General features: G+C 54.2%; 1 protein-coding gene across 3 annotated transcripts in view; it reads left to right on the top strand.

Annotated features, from left to right (window-relative positions):
* The first annotated feature begins 19546 nt into the window (after positions 1–19546).
* The window catches only part of SMOC2 (SPARC related modular calcium binding 2), a 154437-nt gene continuing 153102 nt past the window's right edge, over positions 19547–20881 (top strand). For 2 of the 3 annotated variants that reach the window (XM_032407466.1, XM_032407464.1), the window contains exon 1: positions 19555–19713. In XM_032407466.1, coding sequence (XP_032263357.1) covers positions 19630–19713 — 84 coding nt within the window. In that variant the 5' untranslated portion in view covers positions 19555–19629. Of the gene's footprint in view, positions 19714–20881 lie in introns of all 3 variants that reach the window. The other variant, XM_032407467.1, reaches the window with a different exon arrangement.

The following is a 20881-nucleotide window of genomic DNA, read 5'->3' as shown; positions in this document are numbered from 1 at the left end:
TAAAGCAATCTCTCTTCTTCTTTATAAGCAAATACCTTATCATTTTACGGATCGTCATTTGGAAATGCATGGATGTGGGGCTGATGAGGGCTGATTCCCGTAAGGACGGAGGAGGCGGCATGGGTCCCGCGGTCCTGTGCGTGCTGGGGCCTCCTGGGCGACAGGCGCTAAATCGGGTCTGGGGCCTGCGGCAGTTTCAGGCTCTGGAGCGCGGGCGAAGTGTTGCTAGAGCGTCGTGGTCAGGGCATTAAGTATCTGTAAAATGCGGGGCATCTTCAGGGCTCGACCCTGAGCCAGGTGCCGGACAATTTGGCGGAAACGTGGACAGAGAGAGGTGAGCTAGTCTGTTTTTCCTGCGCGTCAGCTCACCCCCGACCGCACTCCACAGACCGCAGAGCATGGCTTCAACGGTATGACTTATTCTGTCCCAGCCCCGGAGGCTGGTCCCTGGGCCGGCAGACGCCCCAGTCCTCGGTACGGGGCACAGCGGGGAGGGCCCTGCGGCCCCCCTGCTGGGAAGGACACCAGTCCCCTGCAGTAGCATCAGGGCCCACCCTCACGACCTCACCTGACCTTCCTGCCTCCTTAAAGGCCCCATCTCCAGTCACGTCGGGGGTCAGGCCTTCAAGGTAGGAATTTGGGGGACATAATTTGGTCCGTGACAAGGGCATTAGGCTGAAATGATGTCCTCATTTTTGCCAGGTGGGGTAACAAGTGGCCCAGCCCAGCCTGCTCAGTGGACTCTGCAGGAGACACGCCGTGGGTGGGGCCCTGTCCCCCAGGAGGTCCCCTCCTTGGGCTTCCCCCCGACTCCTCCCCTCCACTCCCCACCCCCTCCCCTTTCCCTTCCTTCCCCCCCTCCCCCTCCTTTCTTCCCTCCACTCCCCTCCTCCTCCCCCTCCTTCCCTGGGCCCCCCTCCCCCTTCCTCCTCTCCCCTGCCCACACCTGAGCGCTGTCTCCTCCTTCCTGACTGGCTCCCCAGTCTGGGTAGAGGGTCACCCGAGAAATCACCCAAAGGAAGTAACTGTTTGGGGATCATTGTGCCTTTATTGTGGATGCACACTCTGTCTGGTACAGGGTTCCAGGGGGAAGTCATTCTCCGCCAGGTATTTGAAGCCATGTCCCTATTTCCCTTTCCTGACTGTAGGGACAGCTGTGGCTCTTCTGAATCCTGGTGTCTCCTACGGGCTCTGCTTCTTTTTTCCTTTTTCCTTTTTAATTATGGTAAAAAAAAACAAAAAAAAAACCCACAACATGAAATTCACCATCTCACCCGTGTTAAGAGTGTGCGGTTCCGATTCCGCAGTTGAGTACGTGTGCGTGGTTGCACCACACGCCCCCTTTCTGAACAAGCCCACGGGGTTTGTGGGCAGGAGCTGCTGTAGCCGCCGTTTTCTCAAGCCCTAAACCCTGGTCCCAAAGTGAGGAGCCCGGACCTGGGTCCTGCCGCCCGTCAGGCGATCTCCTGGTCCACGGGGGTCCCACCTCCACTCTCCTCCTCTGCAGTCCCCAACGTTGCAGACTCCGTCCCAGACACTGCTGTCTCTTCACGGGGTCACAGTCACCTGCCTCCCACCCATGCTCGCCAGGGATGCCAGGGACGCTGGGGACGCCAGATTCGGAGCCAACCTGCAGAGACGTCCGGGAACACCCTCGGGCATGCACGCTGTCGTGGAGGCAGCAGCCCTTCAGGAAAGGACTTCCAAACGAGACCTTCGATGTCCAGTTCAGCTCTTCTTTTGCTGTCACGAGGCATCTTCACCTGTGAACTCCAAAAGGCTTGGACATCTGAGGAACGTCGTCTGCGTCTGGGGGCAAGGCGTGCGAGCTGCAGCCCTTGGGTGGACACCAGGAAGGCCGTGCCGCAAGGACACTGGGCCACAGCAGGAGTGGCCCAGACATTCCTCAGAAGCACACGGAATCTACACAATTTGGCTCCACCACGTAGAAATTACGTTGGAGAGCAAAGAAGACTTTTTTTAAACACTCTCTCTCATGACTCAAAAATAAAACACAATTTTGTTCCGTCTTAAACATTCACACAAAATCACCTCTTTGGGGGAAAAAAAACAAGACTAAATAGTCTCAGCCAAAAAGTTTTCAGAGAGTTATGAGTCACTGACTATAGGATCATAACGAGGGTCTGTGAGCAAACCCGGTGAAGCACAGTCGTCTATTCTGTGTGCGGGAGTCGCGCAAGCAGGGAGGACGGCGAGACTATGAACCCACTGTGCAGGGGTTATATTTACCTTGGCACGTCCTGCATTCTCAGCCTGGCCTTGCCGACCGGTGTCTGCTGCTTGAAGACCCAGCTCGAAATCCAGCCCTTCCCCAGCCTTCCCAGGCTAGCCAGCCTCTTACCCGGTGGAACATGCTGTCACGAGAACGTTCATCATGCAGATTCTCTCTGGTGTCTCCGGGTCCCTGTCCCCGGTGCCGGGGACGCTGCCCTGCTGGGTAGGCACGTGGGCCTCCCAATTATCTAACAGACTGGGCCACCTGCGGCCTAGGGTAGCTGCGGGCACAGAGCGTCCGGGATCTCACAGCAGGCCCCGCGTGGGCAGGAGCGCGGGAGGGGCGCCCGGAGGCTGCGGGTCCGCCGAGAGCCCAGAGCCTGCAGCCAGAGAGGGTAAACACGTGTCCCCAGGATGCCCCTGCACATGGGGGACCCCAGCCTGCTCCCCCCCGGGAGGCAGGGAGCACCTGGGCAGGGTTGAGGGTTCCAAGGGTAACGCCCTGAGAGGGGACCCGTGTGCCAGGGTGGGAGCCCCCAAGCAAAGACCAGGAAATCCTGCTTCTGTACGCAGGATGGTACGAGCCCCACGGTGAGCGGTGTCCACAGGTGGGAAGTCCAGTTGCGCTTCCCACCTTGACCACGCTCTCTGTCCTTCCCCTGGGGCTTTGGCCTGTGCGTGTGTGCGGGTCAGCCTTGCGCCTGGTTCTCTGGGGGGTGGCCCCCAGCTTTTCCGTGAGCGCGCAGCTGCGAGGGGGCAGAAAGAAGGTGGGGAGTCAGAGCCAGATGCCACCTCCCTGAAGGGAAAGGGCCCCGTGCTGGGGGGAGACGCATGCTCATCAGGGAAGCAGGGATTTACTGAGCAGTGACTGTGCTCCCAAGACTCCTGGGATCCACGGCATCCTCACCAGGACCCTCCAGGTAGGTGCAGGCATCCTTATTCTATGAGGGGAAACCGAGTCTTGGCTTGGTCAAATGCAAGCATCGAACCTGCATCAAGATATAGCACAGGCTGCCTGCCCCTCCCGGGGACCTCCCCATTCGCCCGCCGCTCCAACCGGACCCTCTGAGGCTGAGGCTGGCTCTCTCCGTCATCCTTCCCGGAGGGGAAGTGGAGGCTGGTGGTGGCAGCCACGTGGCCGCGGAGCTCCACGCCCACGCTGCAGGCCTCTCCGTCAGCGAGCCCCCACGGGCCGCCTCTCCCCTCCTGCCCCTTGCCTTCCTCCCTGCGCTGACTGAGCATCTGACCCTGATGCCCTCCCTGCGTTTGGAGCAGCTCCTGGCCCCGGCGCTGTCTCTGCCAGACCACCTGGCACCTAGAGGCTGCACGCATTGGAACCCGGGCTTGGAATCGTGCTCCAAGCTCCTAGCGAAACAGAAATGCATCTTTATAATGAAAATACTGTTTCTCTGGCCCATGAACTCTTCATTAGATATTTATCAGATATTTTAAAAGTTGGGCTTGAAGCAATGCATGATTTCCCACGAAGCTTCCTCACCTACAGATGAAAGGAAGAACTTTGGAGGCCGTCTGGGGTGACTTGCCCCGATTTCCCTCATGGCTGGCAACCAGCTGACACCCACGCGCGGTCTCCCCGAGGAGGGTGAGGGGGCTCTGCAGGGGCTGCTGCGTGCACATGGGCGTCCGTGCGTCCGCCTCGGGTGTGTCCGGCCTCACCCCTGGCTGGAAGAGCGCGGGCGCCGTGCGCGTCCCATGTGTGTGCAGGACCCTCTCTAACAGCAAGGACCCAGTGCAGTGTCACACGCCAAATAATTCAGCAAAAAGAACAGCGAAGTGCAGACGTGAATTAGACACATTAAAATACAGTTCTACCATTTAAGTAGATTTTCCCATTTTGCCTCTCTCTCTCTGTTTCTCTCTCTCTCACACACACACACACAGCTTATCTACCTATCTTTAGAGAGAGATGTTACCCAATGCTGGGGGATAATTCAACATTTCTTTCTGAAAGGCACTATGAAAACAGGGAGACTGGGGGTTGCCAAAGACGCTGAGCAAGATTCCTTGAGGCCTCCATTAGAGACTCCAGCCGCCGGGGGCACCGTGGCTCTGCCTTCACATGGTGCAGAATCAAAGGCTCGCCTCGGAGCATTCCAGAACCTGAGAGGCCCCGCAGTGGAGACAGCAGGCCTGGCGTGTCTCCAGGCTCCGGGTTCAGCTGTGTGGACGGACGCGGGAGCTCCGGGCACATAACACGCTGTCATGAGTCCCGTGGTTCTCCCCCTAAATTCCCGTCAGTGTTGCAAAGCAAACTTTCTTTAAGACATGTCAAAAGCTGTACACGTCCCAGGTGGGCCAAAGAAGAGGCAGAATTGGTGTAAAAGGAGCCAAGAATTTTCATTTGCTGATGAAAGGTAAAATTACCCACCTGGCGCTCTCTGCGTGGCCGAGCCAGCGAGGGGGCGGTTTTCTCGCGCCTTCCTCGGAACGCATTGGCTCTGCTGGGCTTGAACAGAAACGCTATTCACTCCGGCCATCCAGACCTTGTTTCCACTTTCCCTGGACGCGCTCCGAGCCCGGGCTGAAGGCGCAGGTCCCCACGGGCCCGCGCTCCCATTCTGACGAGATTGCTAATGCTTTAGGAGGGAGTGAACATCTTCTGAAGTCTCTTGTCGCCTACAGCCAAGAAGTGCACCTGAGTGTCCTGAGAGCACGACCACAGGCAAGGGAGGCCGAGCGGGGCAGCAGGCCGCGGGGGAAGGGAAGGCGCGGGCGGCCCCGTGGCCGCCGAAACACAAGGTCTCCCCGAGAAGCCCCGTTGGCAGGGAAGGGGACTGCATGTCCAGGAGTCCCCTCCCTGAGTTACCGGGAGCTCTGCTGGGCCCGTGTTAGGGGTGACAGTTCCTCGGGGCTCGGGGCTGGCGGAAGCTTTCCTGCCTTGTGTTTGACGAGGAGCTCCGGAAAATTCCCGAAAATGTTGCTCTCAGCCGCACAGGCGAGGCAGGTCCTGCGGCATCCGAGCCACCGCGTGGGCGGCTCTCAAGGACGAGGACAAGGACGCAGCGGGAGGTAGTGAGCAGGGAGGCCCTGGGGAGGAACTCGGGTGTTGGCTCTGCCGCGGGAGTGAGACGGACTTGGTTAAGGAGCGGCTGACGATAGCCCCACGGCGGAGCGGACCCAAGTGGGTTCCCCCACTTCCCAGCAAACTCCCAGGGGCTGGGGACAGCGCAGGGGTTGGAAATGAGCCACCGGAAGTGCCAGACACAGGACAGGAAGCGGCCATGGTCCCTCGGGGTCATCAGCTGTCATCAGGCAGGAAGTGGGGCTGGCTCCTAACACAGAGCGCGTCCCATCAGACGGCCTGAAGAGCGGACATTCCTTCTCGCGGTTCTGAGGCCAGAGTCCAAGGCCAAGGCGCCGGCAGAGCCCGTGTGTGGTGAGAACCCGCTTGTCCGTTCACAGACACCGTCTTCTCCTGTGCCCTGAGGGACGGGCCCAGGGGCTCTCTGGGGTCTCCCACGGGTGCCGATCCCATGCCTGGGGCTCCACCCCAGGACCTCACCACCTCCCACAGGATTTCAGTGTGAATGCTGGGGACACGGGGCCTTAACAGAGGCCAGCGTAACATTAAAAGCAGCAGCACACATGTTCCTCCCGTGACATTTGGGGAAATGGAAGTACTTGATTTCGTAATTTACGATGAACCTGCCATCAGACTGGGGACCCTGTCGCCTTACGGGCAGCCCTCAGCCCCCGCCATGGGTCCACGTGACAGGATCCCACCCGAAGCTGAGGCCTTCCAAATACGGCCACGGACAGGACTGGGGCTTGGCTGTTGCCTGGGCAGGTGGGGCCTTAAATGTCCAGGGCTGGGGGCAGCAGGGGGCAAGGGGGCCGGTCAGAGGGCAAGGAAACCTACCAGCCAACTGAGCTGAGTCAAAAAGTCTTCAGTCCTCAGGAAACATTTGAACAGGAAAATCACTGACTCCTGCATCACAATTGGATGTAAAATTAATTTATTTTTATTTTCGAATCGATAATAACATACCCAGAACAAGTATGAAAGAGGCACTGTGGGTAAACCGTGGCAGCGAGGCTCTTTCCCGTAGTGTGCCTGGTGCAGTGTGTTTGGGGCGGCCTCTGGGCTCTCTCCACGGCTGCGGGCACCTGAAGGCAGCCTGGGGCCTCGGTGGATGAGAGGCGGCCGGGCCCAGAGAAGGGGGCACCGGGCAGTGGGCGCAGCACGGACGCCGGTGCAGATAGAGATGCTGACGTAGGAGACGATTTGGGCAGAACAAGTTCCCCCGTGCAGCCAAGTAGGGTACAAGTAGTGAGCCCAAAAGGACAAGTCAGAGGAAAGGAAAGTGTGGGGAGGGCGCTGCGTTTCCACGCGCTGACCCGTCGGAGCCGCAGACCATCCAGGGGGATGTGGAGGGTTGAACCAGATGAGGGGATCATTCAAGATGCTCAGGAGACAGGAATTTCAGGTTTGGTCGCTGTGCCCTGCAGAGCTTGGGTGGAGAGATGAGTGGGTCGCGGCTGCCATGGTCACACTGGTCTGGGGACCGCCTGCACCGAGAGGGCAGCTCCTCCAGCCCTGGTCACTGCCGCCGTGGACTTTTCATCCTTTCTGATGGTGCCCTGATGGCTGCCCGCAGTGTCAGGTGGCATTTCCCCCGTGTCTAATGACGCTGGACATCTCTCCCTGCACTTATTTGCATGGGTGTATTTTCTTTGGTGAAATATCTATGCATGTATTTTGCCCACTTTTAATTGGATTTTTTTTTAACTGTCGAGTATTGCAAGTTCTTTGTGTTTTCTGGTTATAAGCCCTTTCCTTTGCCAGATACGTGATCCGTGGATATTTTTGGGGTCCACTTAATTTTATTATGCTCTGTGATGAATCGCCACCAGGGCAACATCCTGTTTCCAAAGAGAAACCTCAAATGCTCTATATACGTTTCCAAAGAGAAACCTCAAATGCTCAACAAAACTTCGGTTGGTGAACGGAAATGAATGAAAGTCTTTAGGAATGTCATCCATACGGTGTGGCTCTCTGGAACGGTCTACCCTGTAGTCGTGGATGTAAAACCCTCACGCTAGCTGTGAATGGCTCTTAGTCCTCTACCTCAATCCACGGGAGGCTTTCGGACAGTGCCGGGTATTTACTGGGGCCAGGAACCCAAAGCCTGGGAGGCGGATTTAAGTGAGAGGCAGTGCTTCATCCCAGCATGAACATTCAGCTGGAAGTAAAGTGAGCCTGCCCACAAGCAGTTTCCGGATGGAGAAACACAGCACCCCACCCCTGAGAGCCACCTCCTGTCCCGCTCCTTCCCTCTGCCTGGGAGCAGGCCTGGCTGGTCAGCACAGCCTTGTTTTTCTCTGAATGTGTCCTCACGTGGCACAGTGTAGCTTCATGGCCTTGACCTTCACGCTGGTACTTAGATTCACTGTCCTTTGCTACTACGGCACACTTACCTAGTGTTACCAAGGGACACAGGCCTGCTGGAGGGCAGGTGCTAAGGCCAATAATGACCATTTCTGTCTTCCTTATCCGGGCCGGCTCATCGCTGGACATCCAGAGAGGACCCACCATGGTGCCGCCTTCCTGAAGTCCGTCACTCTTTGTGCTCTGTCCTCCGAGCTCCTAGGGAACAGGAAACATCAGGAGAGGACAAAGCAGATGATTTACCAAGTGAGCTGTCCTCTCCAGCTTGTCCTGACGTAGCATCTCTGCCTTGTCTTCCCTCGGAAGGCAGGCTCCCCGGCCCAGCAAGGACCTAGTGTGGCTCTCCCACTGAGAGCCACCGCTGCCGTGCGTCCGCTCTGACATGTGTGGGGACGTCACTTCCAACTCAGGAGCACACAGTGACTGAGCTGGCTGACTGCACGGGTCCACTTAGCCGGGCCACATGCCTGGGTGTTCAGCCAAACACCCCTCTAGACGCTGCTGTGAAGCTATTTCTAGATGAGACTGGCATTTAAATCAGTCGATTCTGAGTGAGGTAGGTGACCTTCCATGATGTGGTGGGCCTTGTCCAATCGATTGAAGGCCCGAAGAGAAGTCTGAGGTTCCCCGAGGAGGAAGGGCTTCTCCTGCAGACGGCCTTACTCAAGCTGCAGCATCTCTCTCCCTGGGGTGGCAGCCGTGGCCTGCCCAGCGGATTTCCAATGTGCCAAGTCCCTACAGTCAAACTCTCTCCCTTTTTTAAAAAAATTTTTTTAAAGATTTTTTGCGAGAGAGTGAGAGCAAAAGAGAGAGAGAGCGAGAGCGAGCGAGAGCAAGAGCAAACCAGAACAGAAGCAGGGGGAGGGGCAGAGGGAGAGGCAGACTCCCCGCCAAGCAGGGAGCCCGACGTGGGACTTGATCCCAGGACCCCGGGACCATGACCTGAGCTGAAGGCAGACGCTTAACGACTGACTAAGCCACCCAGGTGCCCACAACCCCTCTCTCGATAGATAGATGATAGATAGATAGATAGATGATAGGTAGATCGGTTTGTTTCTCTGGAGAACCCTGGCTAATACAGCCACTCTCTACTGCTCGCCATAAAACCAGAATTTTCCCGACAGTAGGAGGCTCAGCGCAGTGGCGTCTGAGCTGCACCCGGGCGCACCGACTACCTCTACACAACCACGTCCCCTCTGCTCATACGCATCTTCTTTGCTTCTACACCAGCTGTCTTCCTGCAGATGGAAAGTCTCCAGTCCCCTTTTCCTACTGAAATCCTGTCTTCTGAGAGTCTGTTGAAGCCCCACATCCTCTGTGATTACCTCTGACTCAAGTCACAGGGACATCTACCTCCCAGCGCTCTAGTTCTGATTCAGTCGCCATTCCCAGAGAGCACATGTCCCCGAGAGCATGGGCCCAGCCCCGGGGAACCCTGGGACCCAGCGTCTGCCGTGGGATGTCACAGCACGGAAGGAAGCTGGGATGCAGAGTCCCACTTGTCGTAACAAGGTCTGACCCAGCAGCAGGTGGGAGGAGGTGAAAAGATGCATTGCCCCAGAGGGTGGGTGCTCCATCCAAGGCAGTAGACTCATGGGACCAGCTCAAGGAACCAGCATAGCAGACGTGTTAGTCAGACAGGCTCAGGAGCCAAATTCTGGGGAAACCCAGCCAGGTCTCGATTTCGACGAGTGCCCAGACAACTCAACAACAAACAGTGTGGTCTTTGGCCTGGGGGGCCAAGGACCCTTTCCCCAGAGCCGGAGTGGGCTGAGGAGTGGAGGTGAGCCAGCAGGGGGAATACTGGACACCAGCAAGGAGGCCTATCGTTGTGAGTTGGGTGCAGACAAGAACTTGAGGGCCAGAAGCCCAAGCCCGGGAGGGAAGTTTAAACTCTAGATGTGTGCCAAACTGCCAGGGAGATTTTACGGAGGGCTTATCTCAGCGACGGATCACTCGCCCCTGCATCTCCATCCTGCCGGCTGGCTGCTGGGCCTTCCAGAGGCCTGCGGGCCGAGCCCCGGCAAACACGTGCCTGGTGTGGGACCAGGACGACACCCATAGCTGGGGCTGGGGGCTTCACAGGACAAACGTCTGGGGTGCAGACTGCACCCTGCTCTCCCTCATGGCCCTCCAGGGGAGCGGAGGAAGTTTGTTCACAAGCACGAGCAGTCCTTTGAGGACGTGAGCAGTGCTGTGGGGCTGTAAGAAGGGAGACTGGTTTTGGGAAAGAAGGGGAGTGCCCTGTGGGGCCGGGGATGAGGGAAGGAGGCCCGCACTGCCGCCTCCCTGCAGCTGGGCTTGGGCTGAACACGCGGCACGCCGTGGCATGTTAATCCCGCTGGGACCCCTGTGTTCCTCTCCTCCCCAGTCCCCTGCAGAGGACCGACTGACCGGTGATTTCATTCTGCGCCGAGCATCAGCCCGTCTTGTTTCGAGCCGGCTGCTCTCCACTGTGTCCGTAATTGGGTGGAAAATTATTTAAAACTTGGTTTTTTTCCTGAAACTTGTGACCAGCTAGATGGACCCCTCTCATGTTTGCATTCCTGGGTCCTGAGCAGGTGGTGTCTTTGACAGGGGTGCACGGGGCGAGGGCAGACCCTGGCCAGACGCAGAGGGGCAGCCGCACTGGGGTGGAGTCCAGCACTCTGGCCACAGGACTTTCTCAGAGGACTGAGTTGAAAGGAATTTGGAGGGCATGCGTGTGCTTGCACGCATGTGTGCATGTGCGCAGGTGTGTATGTGTCTGCACGCACACGTGACTGTGTGCACATACCTGCACATGTGTGCGGCATATGTGTGCCTGTGTTTGTATGCACGTGTGAGGTGTGTACGTGTCTGCACGCATACACGCGTGTGGACATGCACACCACATGTGTTTTGTGTGCACATATGTGTATGTGAACGCACACGTGTCCTTGCGTGCATGCGTACATGTGTGCATGTGCATGTGCGCAGGTGTGTGTATGCACGTGTGCTGTGTGGCACACATGTGTATGTTTGTGTGCTCGTGTGCACACGTGTGCAAGTGCATATATGTGTGCAAATGTGTGCGTGTGCTGTTGTGCGCGTGCACGTATGTCTGCATGTTTATGTGCGTTTATGCACATGTGTATGTGTGCACGTGTGAATGTGGCTGTGCACACGTACACTTGTGTGTATACACGCGTGTGTTGTGTACGTGCACCTGTGGGCACTCATGTGTGTGCGTCTGCGTCCCGGGCGTGTGCGTGTGTCCTCCATCTCTCCTGCCCTGGGAAGGCCGAGACCGCCCCAAGCCCTGCTCTGTGGACAACGTCTCCTTCGCCCGGGGCCGTTAGGAGGGCTGTCTGTGCTGTCCTGGCCTGCTGGCTCCTGAGGCTGGGCCTCGAGTTCACACTGTTTGCCTTCATTCTTCTGAGCGCTGGAGGCCCATTCCGTCTCGAAACATGTTGTCCCCGTTTGGGAATGTTCTGGAGTTGTTTTGTTGGGGGTTTTCTCTGTGCTAGGTAGGTGGCCTCTAGGAGAAGCGACTTCGATGCCCATGGTTCGGGGTCTTGGCTGGGAGGCCCTCCCGGCCAGCACGGCTGGACCCAGAGATGGGCTCTGGATGAGTGGAGAGCCCAGAAAGGGCAAGTTGCACTTTGAGATCCGGCTGTGCAGGGGCCCTGCTTGCCCTCGGGGGTCACGAGGGACGCTGGTGGCTGCTGGCCGCGCATCCTGGGGAAAGCTGAAGTCTTCAACGAGCTCTCCCTGGGGTTTGGGCCCAGCGGCTGCAGGTGAAGGCCCGTCAGTGGGAAGGTCAGTAGAGCGCGCCACCAGCCTGAGAGGGGGCAGAAAGCGCCCACCATGTTCATGGTCTCGAGAGCGTTTCTCCCCTTGATCCTCTGTGTCTTAGGAACGGGGTGTTCAGTTCAAGCGGGGACGGGACATGGGTGTGAGGCTCTCTGGCTTAGGTGCTGGAATTCGCTTCCATTTGCTTAGAAGTCTGGGGCAGAGGCGTTGCTTCTCCTGAGCCCCGCTGCTGCAGGGGCTTGTCTGGGAGGGGTCCCCCCAGCCCCTCCCCGCCTCCCTCTGCACCTGCCACAGCACTGCCCTGAGTGCACCTTCCCCTCCCTCTGCCCGAGCGCCCCCTGCACGGGTCTGGTGATAGTGAGGCTGACGGAGGGGTTACTTCATAACATTGTGTTTGATGGTGACGACCCGCTTTTCCCCATCAGTGTCAGGAGCCTAATTTTACGTCTATAGAGTAGCAAGCAAACCAGGCTGGGGTGTGTGACTTATTGAGGTATAATATAACCCCTATATAATAATATAACCCCTGTGAGTGCAAAAGGGTCTCACGGGAGAGGCGAGAGTGCTTGGAGGAGAAGCACCTGGGGTCCACCTGCCCTCCCTGGAGGCTGGAGGAGGGGGGCCCCATTCTACCCTTCTGTGCCTTGTTTGGAGGGATAGGGAAACGGGGGTGCCTTTCAGCTCCTGGCCTCGGAGCTCCTGTCTTTCCCCAGATCTTGGTTGGGGGTGGTCCCAGGAAACCTCCTTCCCAGAGCTGGCCTGTCCTTGAAAGCTGTCCCTCAGGACGGCTGTGACAGAAGACGTGGCTTACTCTCCACTGTGGCCACACTGGCTCCCTTCTTGGCGGGCAAGGAAGCAGGTTTCCTAGCACCTGGCCCACCTGTTGGACCTTGGGATTGAGGGACAGTGTCCATCTGAGAATCGGTCAGGGAGCCTGGGGGGACGCTTGGTCCTGTCCCAGGTGGCTCTGCCCGTGGCTGTTTCTTTGCGCCACGTTCCTCAAGGCCAGACTGGGCTTGTGCACAGGTGGGGAGGGGGGTGGGCAAGGGGAGGGAGGTCCTCCCGGGCCTGCTTCCTCTCCCCTTCCCAAGGGCCCGTTCCTGGGGGAAGCTATGTTCTCCCCACGTGGGGCTCTGATCTCCCCTGGTTTTCTCTCCTGGTTTTCAGGGCGGTGTGGTTTTGCTGTGTTTTCTTCACCTTTCCCTTCAGCCATTGCACCGTATTTTCCATCTCTGCTAAGAGATTATTTATTTACCTTTTCCTATTTGCAGTTACTTTGAAAAGAACCAAAAGCAGCCAGTTCTTGCTTGTTGGATGTGTAGATTCCTCAGAGGCATGTATCAGAATATGGCCCAAGAACCCCACGCCGGCCTCTCTCCTGCAGGTGTCAGCTTCTTGGGCTGGCTTTGGGCTCAGTTTCTCCGAGGACAGTCTTCCCTCCCCTGCCTCGTGGTTCCTGCTGTCCGCTCATATTGTGCATGAGACATTAGTCATAGTCTGGTGGTTCTGAGTGTGTGTGGCTGGCCTGCTCCCTGTCTCTCCAGGGAGACCCCACGGTCAGGATCGCCTAGTCTTCCCTGTGCACCACTGGCCACCCTGGAGAAGATTCTTCCAGACCCCTTCCCGGTGGGTACAGGCCTGCCTGCAGTGCTCCGGGGAGTGAGCGGGCTCACTCCTCCGGCATCTGTCACAGGGCCCTGCCTACCACCTGCACATGCATCTCTGGGCCTTGCCCTGGGCGGTCACAGGTGTCCAGCAGTCCCGGGGCCTGGCACTGGCTTCTCTCTCCGCTCTGTGGGACAAGGACAGAGGCCATCCTGGGGCTGCATCCGTCTGACAGTCTGACGTGGGTCTGAGGGTTCCCTAACGGGGTCAGCTTGCCTTCTCTCTACAGCCACCTGCCCCTCTGCTTTCTAGCTTCTGCAGTTTTCCTGCACTTGGTCACCTCTTGCTGTTCTCTTTCTCCTTATGGATTTATGGCTTTAAAAACTCCACTACTCTTGCTTTGAAGGTATTTCTGGAGAAAGCAGGAGAAAATATGTGCATTCCTACCACGGTCACTAATTGGAGAACTCTTGGTGTCGTCTGAATTCTTCTTTTCTTTCTTTTTCTTTTGCTCTGATGCATATGTATGGATCTTACTTTGAATAAAAATAATAAACCAAAGTACAGACCATGCCCATTGCTAGCTAGCACCATTGTTCCCTCAGCAGAGAGCAGACAAACGGAGTTTATACGTGAACACATGCTCTTTGCACCATACTGGGGCATCTCTGAGGGGCACAGACCCTACGCCACTTGTAAGACAGTGACTGACAAAATAGTGGCGTGTTTCCAATGATAGTGTTTTCTGTATTCTATACAGGTGGAAATAAATTAAAAATATAAAAAATGCCAAAATATAAAAAAATGCCAAAGTGTCATAAAATAACCTGACAAATTCTTAAAATGACAAAAAAATCCTAAAAATAAAGGACTGAAATAATAAATAATAAATAAATAATGAAATTCGAGTTTTTTGGGTTTTTTTTTTTTTTTTTGGCCAAAAGCTTCAACCACTCATGCTGATCAGCGTTCCAAACTACCATATATTGATCTTGAATCCTGCAACTTCACTGAATTCATTTATCAGTTCTAACAGTTTTTTGATGGAGTCTTTAGGGTTCCCTATAGGTAATAACCATGTAATCTGCAAATAGTGACAGATTTATTTCTCCCTTTCCAATTTGGATGCCTCTAATTTATTTTTCTTGCCTAATTGCTCTGGCTAGGACTTCCAATACTGTGTTGAATCAAAGTGGTGAGAGTGGGCATCGTTGTCTTGCTCCTGACCTTAGAGGAAAGCCTTCAGGTCTTCATCATTGAGTATGATGTGGCTGTGGCCATGTCATAAATGGCCTTTATTATATTGAAGTACATTCTCTCTATACCCTCTTTGTTGAGAGTTCTTATTGTAAACGGATATTAAATTTTGTCAAATGCTTTTTCTGCATCTGTTGAGTTGATCATGTGATCTTTATCCTTTATTTTGTTAATATGGTGGACCACATTGACCTATGTGTGGATGTTGAACATCCTTGCATCCCTGGAATAAATCCCACTTGATCTTGGTGTGTGATCCCTTTAATTTAATGTTGAATTCGGTTTGCTAATATTTTGTTCAAGATATTTGCATCTCTGTTCATCAGGGATATTGGCCTGTAATTCTCTTTTCTTGTGCCCTTGTCTGGTTTTGGTATCAGGGTAATGCTGGTCTTGTAAAATTGGTTTGAAAGAGTTCCCTCCTCTTCTAGATTTTGGAGAGTTTGAGAAGGATTGGTATTCATTCTTCTTTGAACATTTGGTGGAATTCACCAGTAAACCCATCTGGTCCACGACTTTTGTTTGTTGGGTGATTTTTGATTAATGATTCGATCTCCTTGCTAGTAATCCATCTGTTCAGATTCTCTGTCTCATCATGACTCAGTCTTGGTAGTTTGTATGTTTCTAGGACCTCATCCATTTTTTCTAGGTTGTCCAGTTTGTTGGTGTAAAATTATTCATAATAATCTCTTATGATTTCTGTGGCAGAGATGTAATGTCTCCTCTTTCATGATGTTATTTATTCAAGCCCTCTCTTTTTTTCTTGGTGAGTCCAGCTTAAGACCTGCCCATTTTGTTTATCTTTTTAAAGAACCAGCATAGTTTCAGCTATCGTTTCTATTGTCTTTTTAGTATCTATTTCATTTATTTCTGCTCTAATCATTGTTATTTCCTTCCTTCTACTAAGTTTGGGCAGATGCATTTTAATGTTCTGCTTAGAGCTGCCGCAGAACACGGGGTGTGGTGGGACGCCATCCTGGCGTGTGTGCTGGGCCAGGGAAGGGGGAGGGGTGTTGAAGGTAATTGAAAGGTTTCTTTATTGGGGTATCTTCTTACACTGCTTTCTGTCGGTGTAACTCACATCTGTGTGGTCCACACGCTGCAGAGTGTTTCTGGCAAAGCCGTATTTCTGTTGCCATTTAAAAACTTTTTTTCCCCCTAAAGGCAGTTCTCATGTGAAGAGAGGAGGAAGGGACTCCTAGACTGTGGTTAATAAGGAGGAAGAACCCAAAGGCAGTTTCGGTCATCTGGAGCCATTAACTGGCTCTAGGCCTCTCCACGCTCACATTTCGCACCTTCATTAGTCTTGATAGTGATGGGCTTTTAAAACGATCATTATTTTTAGCTCTGTAAGTGATACATTCTGTAAGTTTCGTGTACTGATATATGTAGTTTCACGAACGGCAAAAACAGCTTCTGGATATTATGGAAACAAATAGATTTCAATAAGCTTGTGCTGTGTCTGCCGGTGGTAGCAGCGTGTTGGGACCTGATGGTAGATCGGTTGGGTAGATTGAGCAGATCTCTGGCAGCAGGAATACTGCTTTTCAAACGGCTCAGGCATCTCCTGTCAACTTTAGAGGGAATGTTCTCGCCATAAAAGTAGCAGTTTTGCATTTGGCTTTGTAGCAAATTTGTCTTTCTTTGGAAACATTAAATCTTACTTTTGGAACACATTCTAGTTAAAGTCTTACCAATAAATCAAGAAGGACTGTAATGTGCTTTTTTCCACTTGTTGGGTGGTGGATCTTAAACAATGTGCAAAACAGTGCAAGCCACTGACTGTGCATCTGAGCTCTCACACACGCAGGGGTGCCAACTGATGTGGAAGAAAGATCCTAGACCGTGGGTGAAGGCTGAGTTCTGCTCCTACCTCTTACTAGTTGTGCAAACGGGGGCAGGTCCTGTAGTCTCCTTGGGCCGCCTTATTACCATCTGGAAAATAATTGCTTTGCAGAGTTTCTGCAAGAGTTAATTAGATAATGTGTATAAAACACCCAGTATATTTCAATTTATTTAAAATTTCCATAAAGTGCCTGAAAAGTGTTGTCATAAAACTTGTTATAAAGCATCTTGAGAAGGAAGGATAAACCTATCTACATGATTTTATTGAGAACAAAGACAAATTCAAATGATCTGTCACTTAAATGCATAAAAATAGGGGGAGAAGCTCTGCGTTCGGCAAAGGGCTCCCCCACACCCTGCGACCCTGATGCTGCTCACGCCTGGCGGTCCCTGCAGAGGCCAGCCTACCCAGCACTGTGCGTCTGCCGGACCAGTCAGCTCAGACTCTCCGCAACTCTTTGTTTTGACACAGGTTTCTGGAGTTGGGGATTGGATGAAGAGCCGAGGACCGAGCCAAGGGACTGCCAGGTGAGATCACAAGCACTCAGAATCTCTCTAAGGGAAACTGAGTGAACTGGGAAGATTCTTCTTGCCAGCCTTAAGTAGAAGCTGGGAGAAGTGTTCATAAAGGAAGTGAGTGGAGGTGGCTGGTGACGTGGGGTGTGCTCTCGGCAGCTGACGGGCAGAAGGGTGACCCTGAGGATCGGCAGACCTTGCGTTAGATGTCCCACATCTGCATGTGCAGGTGGAAAAGGGAGCGGACTGAAAGTGTTCTGGCCAAACACAAGTTACCCAGAATGATAATTAAATTATATCATAAGAATAAAGTCCTACTGCAGTGTTAGCATAGTCAAAGAAATAAACAAAGTAAGCTGGTGTGCCTGATAAAGGGTTTTGTTAACGGCCTAAGTGGGTTATAAATCTAAGCCCAGTGGGAATACTAGGTCTTTGGTTTCTCGGACTCTTCTTTACTGTAACCTTCCTCAGTGACAGGAACTTAAATTCTGGATCCAGAAGGCATGTTTTAGAATGACCTCTCACCATTTATTACTTTTGAAAATCCCACATTTCCAAGAGAAGGGAACTTCTTCTACAGACTTGTCTGTCCTATAGGAACTGTTTGGAAAATATTGAGTTATTTCCTGTCTTAATTTTGAAATATTTATATCCGTGTCCTTACTCATGGGGGGCGATTATCTGGTATTCATGCCAGTCATAACTTTCTGGAGACTTAAGAGTGACAGACATAACTATGACCTAGTGTTTTAAATAAACGTATTGTTTGTCTCCATAAAAATGGAAACTGACCATGTCTCCAGACCCCACCACAAATATCTCTAAGAACGTGACACTTGGCATCCAGCGCCCACTGGCTCTTCTAGTTGTTAGGGAGTCTGTGAAGGATCCAGCCCTGACTCATCTGTCAGAGACTTAGACAAACCCATTGCATTTATCTTTCGGGAATTCCCGGAGGGTCTGCAGGTGATGTGTGATGGATATGCTGACACATCTTTCTTGAATAAGAGGCTTTGAGAGCCAAGTTCTCTTCTGCCCCCGTTGGGCCCCCACGCCTCCGAAGGAAAGGAAGTAGACTTGCCAGTACTACAGGGTTTGGCATCTGGGTCTGGTCCTGATCTTGCTGCCTGTGAGATCTGGCTAAGGCATTTGGCCTCTTTGCTTTTATTTCTCATCTGTAAAGTGGGGATCATTAAGTCTCCTTGTCTGCCATCCTTGAAGTCAATGAGGGTGAATGAGTGGACATGTGTCCAAGTCTTCTGAGTTCTATGGAGAAGTGCACAATATCAAATCAACATTTCAACTATCAGCAGTCCTCTAACTAAAGTAGAAAGTAAACATAAAATTTTTAGTAGGAAGTGCTTTTTAAAGGATTCATGTCAGCCCTGACTGTAAATTTTCTTCTTTGGATGGTCTTACAATTCATGGTATGCAGTATTTACTTCTTTATTTTTACCTTAATTTTTATTAACATTTCCTAATGGCATTCCTTATTTACGTAATCATTTGCAGCTGCTTTGCTCACCTGTTCCTCAGGGCCCAGGAGTTTTATTATAATTTCCTTCTGAGCCCTCAAGCCAGGAGGAATGTGTTTAAGTACTCAACAGATTCTCAGGGCTCTGGGATCTGAAGGAGACTTAGTAGTGGCTTTCAGGAAGATACATTTCTTCCGCATCTTCCCTGATCCTGTGTCCATCACTTTCCTGCTGGATGTGGGAAGACCTCTCCATAGTATGGGGCCCTGTGGTTGGAATAACACTGCTTTTGTCTCAGTAACCAGTCATGGGATTTGCTGATGCAGCCCTGAGATTCATTCCCCCCCCCCACCCTGTCCTTTCTAGCCAAAGCTTCAGATTAAACATCGATTAAAAATCAGATTTGGATTTTCTGTTTTGTTCTTTTTCCCAGTGCCCCTGACAAGTCAATTGAGGCATTGTTCTTGAAAATCCTCGCTCTTGGGTTTTCTGTGTGAGCCAGAATTAGTCTATTTTTTTTCCCCCTGTAAAGTTGTAAGCCAAGGCTAAACTATTTCAGCAATGTCGTCTGCAATGGATACTATCCAGAGACTGGGTGTGCAAAATTCTCTTGGTTTCCAACCAGTCCCCACTGTGGAGTTTGCACCCTTTACACCACTGTGCTTCCTGCGTAAACACCTGAGCCACCTTGACAGAGCAGCTCTAGAAACAGCCACATTCCCGCCAGACTTGTCCCCTGTCACTGCAGTCAGATCATGAATCTCTAGTCCGAAATTCGTCCCCAAATGCATTAATCTGCTAAAAAATGGCAAAGGCGAGCCGCCCTCCGGGCATTTTCTGGACCAAGTGGTGTTGATGGCTTCTTTTGCTGGAAAGCCAGCTAATCAATCAGCAAATATGAGAGGCGACATTCTGGGCTGGATGAGGTAGCATCAGAAACTGGAGGTCTAGGAGAACTCTGGGGACTGGGGATGGACCTAGGCGTGAAGTGGTGGGTTAGCCGCATGGTCTGTCTTGCACCCAGCGGGTCGGTGCCCTGGGACACCAGAAGGGCTCCGCGCACCTTGCGGTTGTGCCTGGGACTCTCCTAGGATGCGCACGCGTGTGTGTGTGTGCACGCGTGTGTGTGTGTGTGTGTGTGTGTGCGCGCGTGTGCACGCGCGCCGGCGCAGGGAAGCGGGCACGCGCGCAGCACTGACCCGCCGCGCAGCCCTGGTGGCCCCTCTCCAGCTCCCGCTCCCGCAGACCCGCGCCCAGGGCGCCCGGGCCGAAGCGCGCAGCCGAGCCGAGCCGAGCGGGCCGCGGAGGCGGCGGCGCGGGGGTGGGGCTGGAGGAGGAGGAGGAGGAGGGAGCGAGCGGCCGGGAGGAGGATCCGGGAAGCTCTGCAGTTACTTGACAGCAGCCGGCGAAGCCGCACGGGACGCGAGGGCCGCTGGTGGAGTCCGGCGCCCGGAGCGCGGGGTGAGGACCGCGAGGCCGCTGCGCCCCTGCCACCGTGCGGCGCGCGTCACCATGCTGCTCCCGCAGCTCTGCTGGCTGCCCCTGCTCGCCGGGCTGCTCCCGCCCGCGCCCGCGCAGAAGTTCTCGGCGCTCACGGTGAGTCGTCCCGCGGGGACCCGGCCGCCTCGCCCCCGCTCGGCCCCCGCCTGCCCCTCTTGCCTGAGCGCCCGGGCGCGGGAAGCAGGTGACCCTCGGGAAGGTGACGCCTGCGGGGTCCGAGCAGGTGGGGTCCGGGCCGGTCCCCAGGCGGCTGCGTGGGCTTCTGGGGTCTTACCACCGCGTGGGGGTGCTCTCGGGGTCCTGCGCTTCCAGCTGACGGGTGCGCAGGGCCAGGCGCGGCCACAAGGCTGGGGACGCCTGCGCTGCCCCGCGGACCGTCCGAGGGCCGCCCCACCGGGGGTCCGGTTGCCCACTCACCGCTGTCCCTCAGGCCCGGAGCGCGCTCGGCCTTGCGTCCCTCCATCACTCCGGCCCTCGGTGGGCACCGCGCGGACCGGCGGCCGCTTGCTGCGGGAAGGAGGGGCCCGTCGTGGTTCCTGCTCCTGAGCCCCCTTTGGTTCGCCGGCCTGTCCCAGAGACCCTCCCCAAGTGAATCTAGGAGGAAGCAGATGACGTTAAAATAAATACTGTTTTCACTCGTGTAGCAGGCAGAGGTTGAGGGACGAGGCGTCTCCACGTCCTGCCGTCCCCTTTCCCGGGTCCTCTCTTGGTCGGGGTGCTGCGCAGGCCGGCGCGCTCCGGAGCTCGTGGGTCACCGCGGTTGACCGCTGTGTGTTTTTCTTTCTTAGCTGAAACTTCTCTGCAACAGCCTTGGCCGGGGGAGCGCAGGGCCAAGCCCGGAGCTCTGTGCAGGGTGCGAGCCAAGCCGCCGGCCGCCGGCCCAGGCGGGGTGTCTGCAGCCCCCAGCTCGGGCAGACCTCACGGGCTTGCAGTGTTTGCAAACCCATAATTAATGCAATCTGCAGAAACGAAAACATTCCACTTAAATGTGTTTTTGAACAAGTGCTTGAGAAAACACGAAGGTAGAGAGAACACCTCTGGTGGAGAGATGCTTTTAAGTAGTGGGACTTGTCCTGAAGGGGTTTATTGTATCGAAAATACCTAAGGTTTGAAAGGAGCTCTGGTCCGGTTGGTTCTGCTTTTCAGCAAATTTGAAGCAGTCCTGTGAGCCTTTTTCTTTCTTTCTTTCTTTCTTTCTTTCTTTCTTTCTTTCTTTCTTTCTTTCTTTCTTTCTTTCTTTCTTTCTTTTTCTTTCTTTCCTTTC

This window comes from Phoca vitulina, unplaced genomic scaffold, assembly GCF_004348235.1.
Source record: "Phoca vitulina isolate PV1807 unplaced genomic scaffold, GSC_HSeal_1.0 scaffold9, whole genome shotgun sequence".
Lineage (NCBI taxonomy): Eukaryota > Metazoa > Chordata > Mammalia > Carnivora > Phocidae > Phoca > Phoca vitulina.
This window is presented reverse-complemented; position numbering and strand designations above follow the sequence as displayed.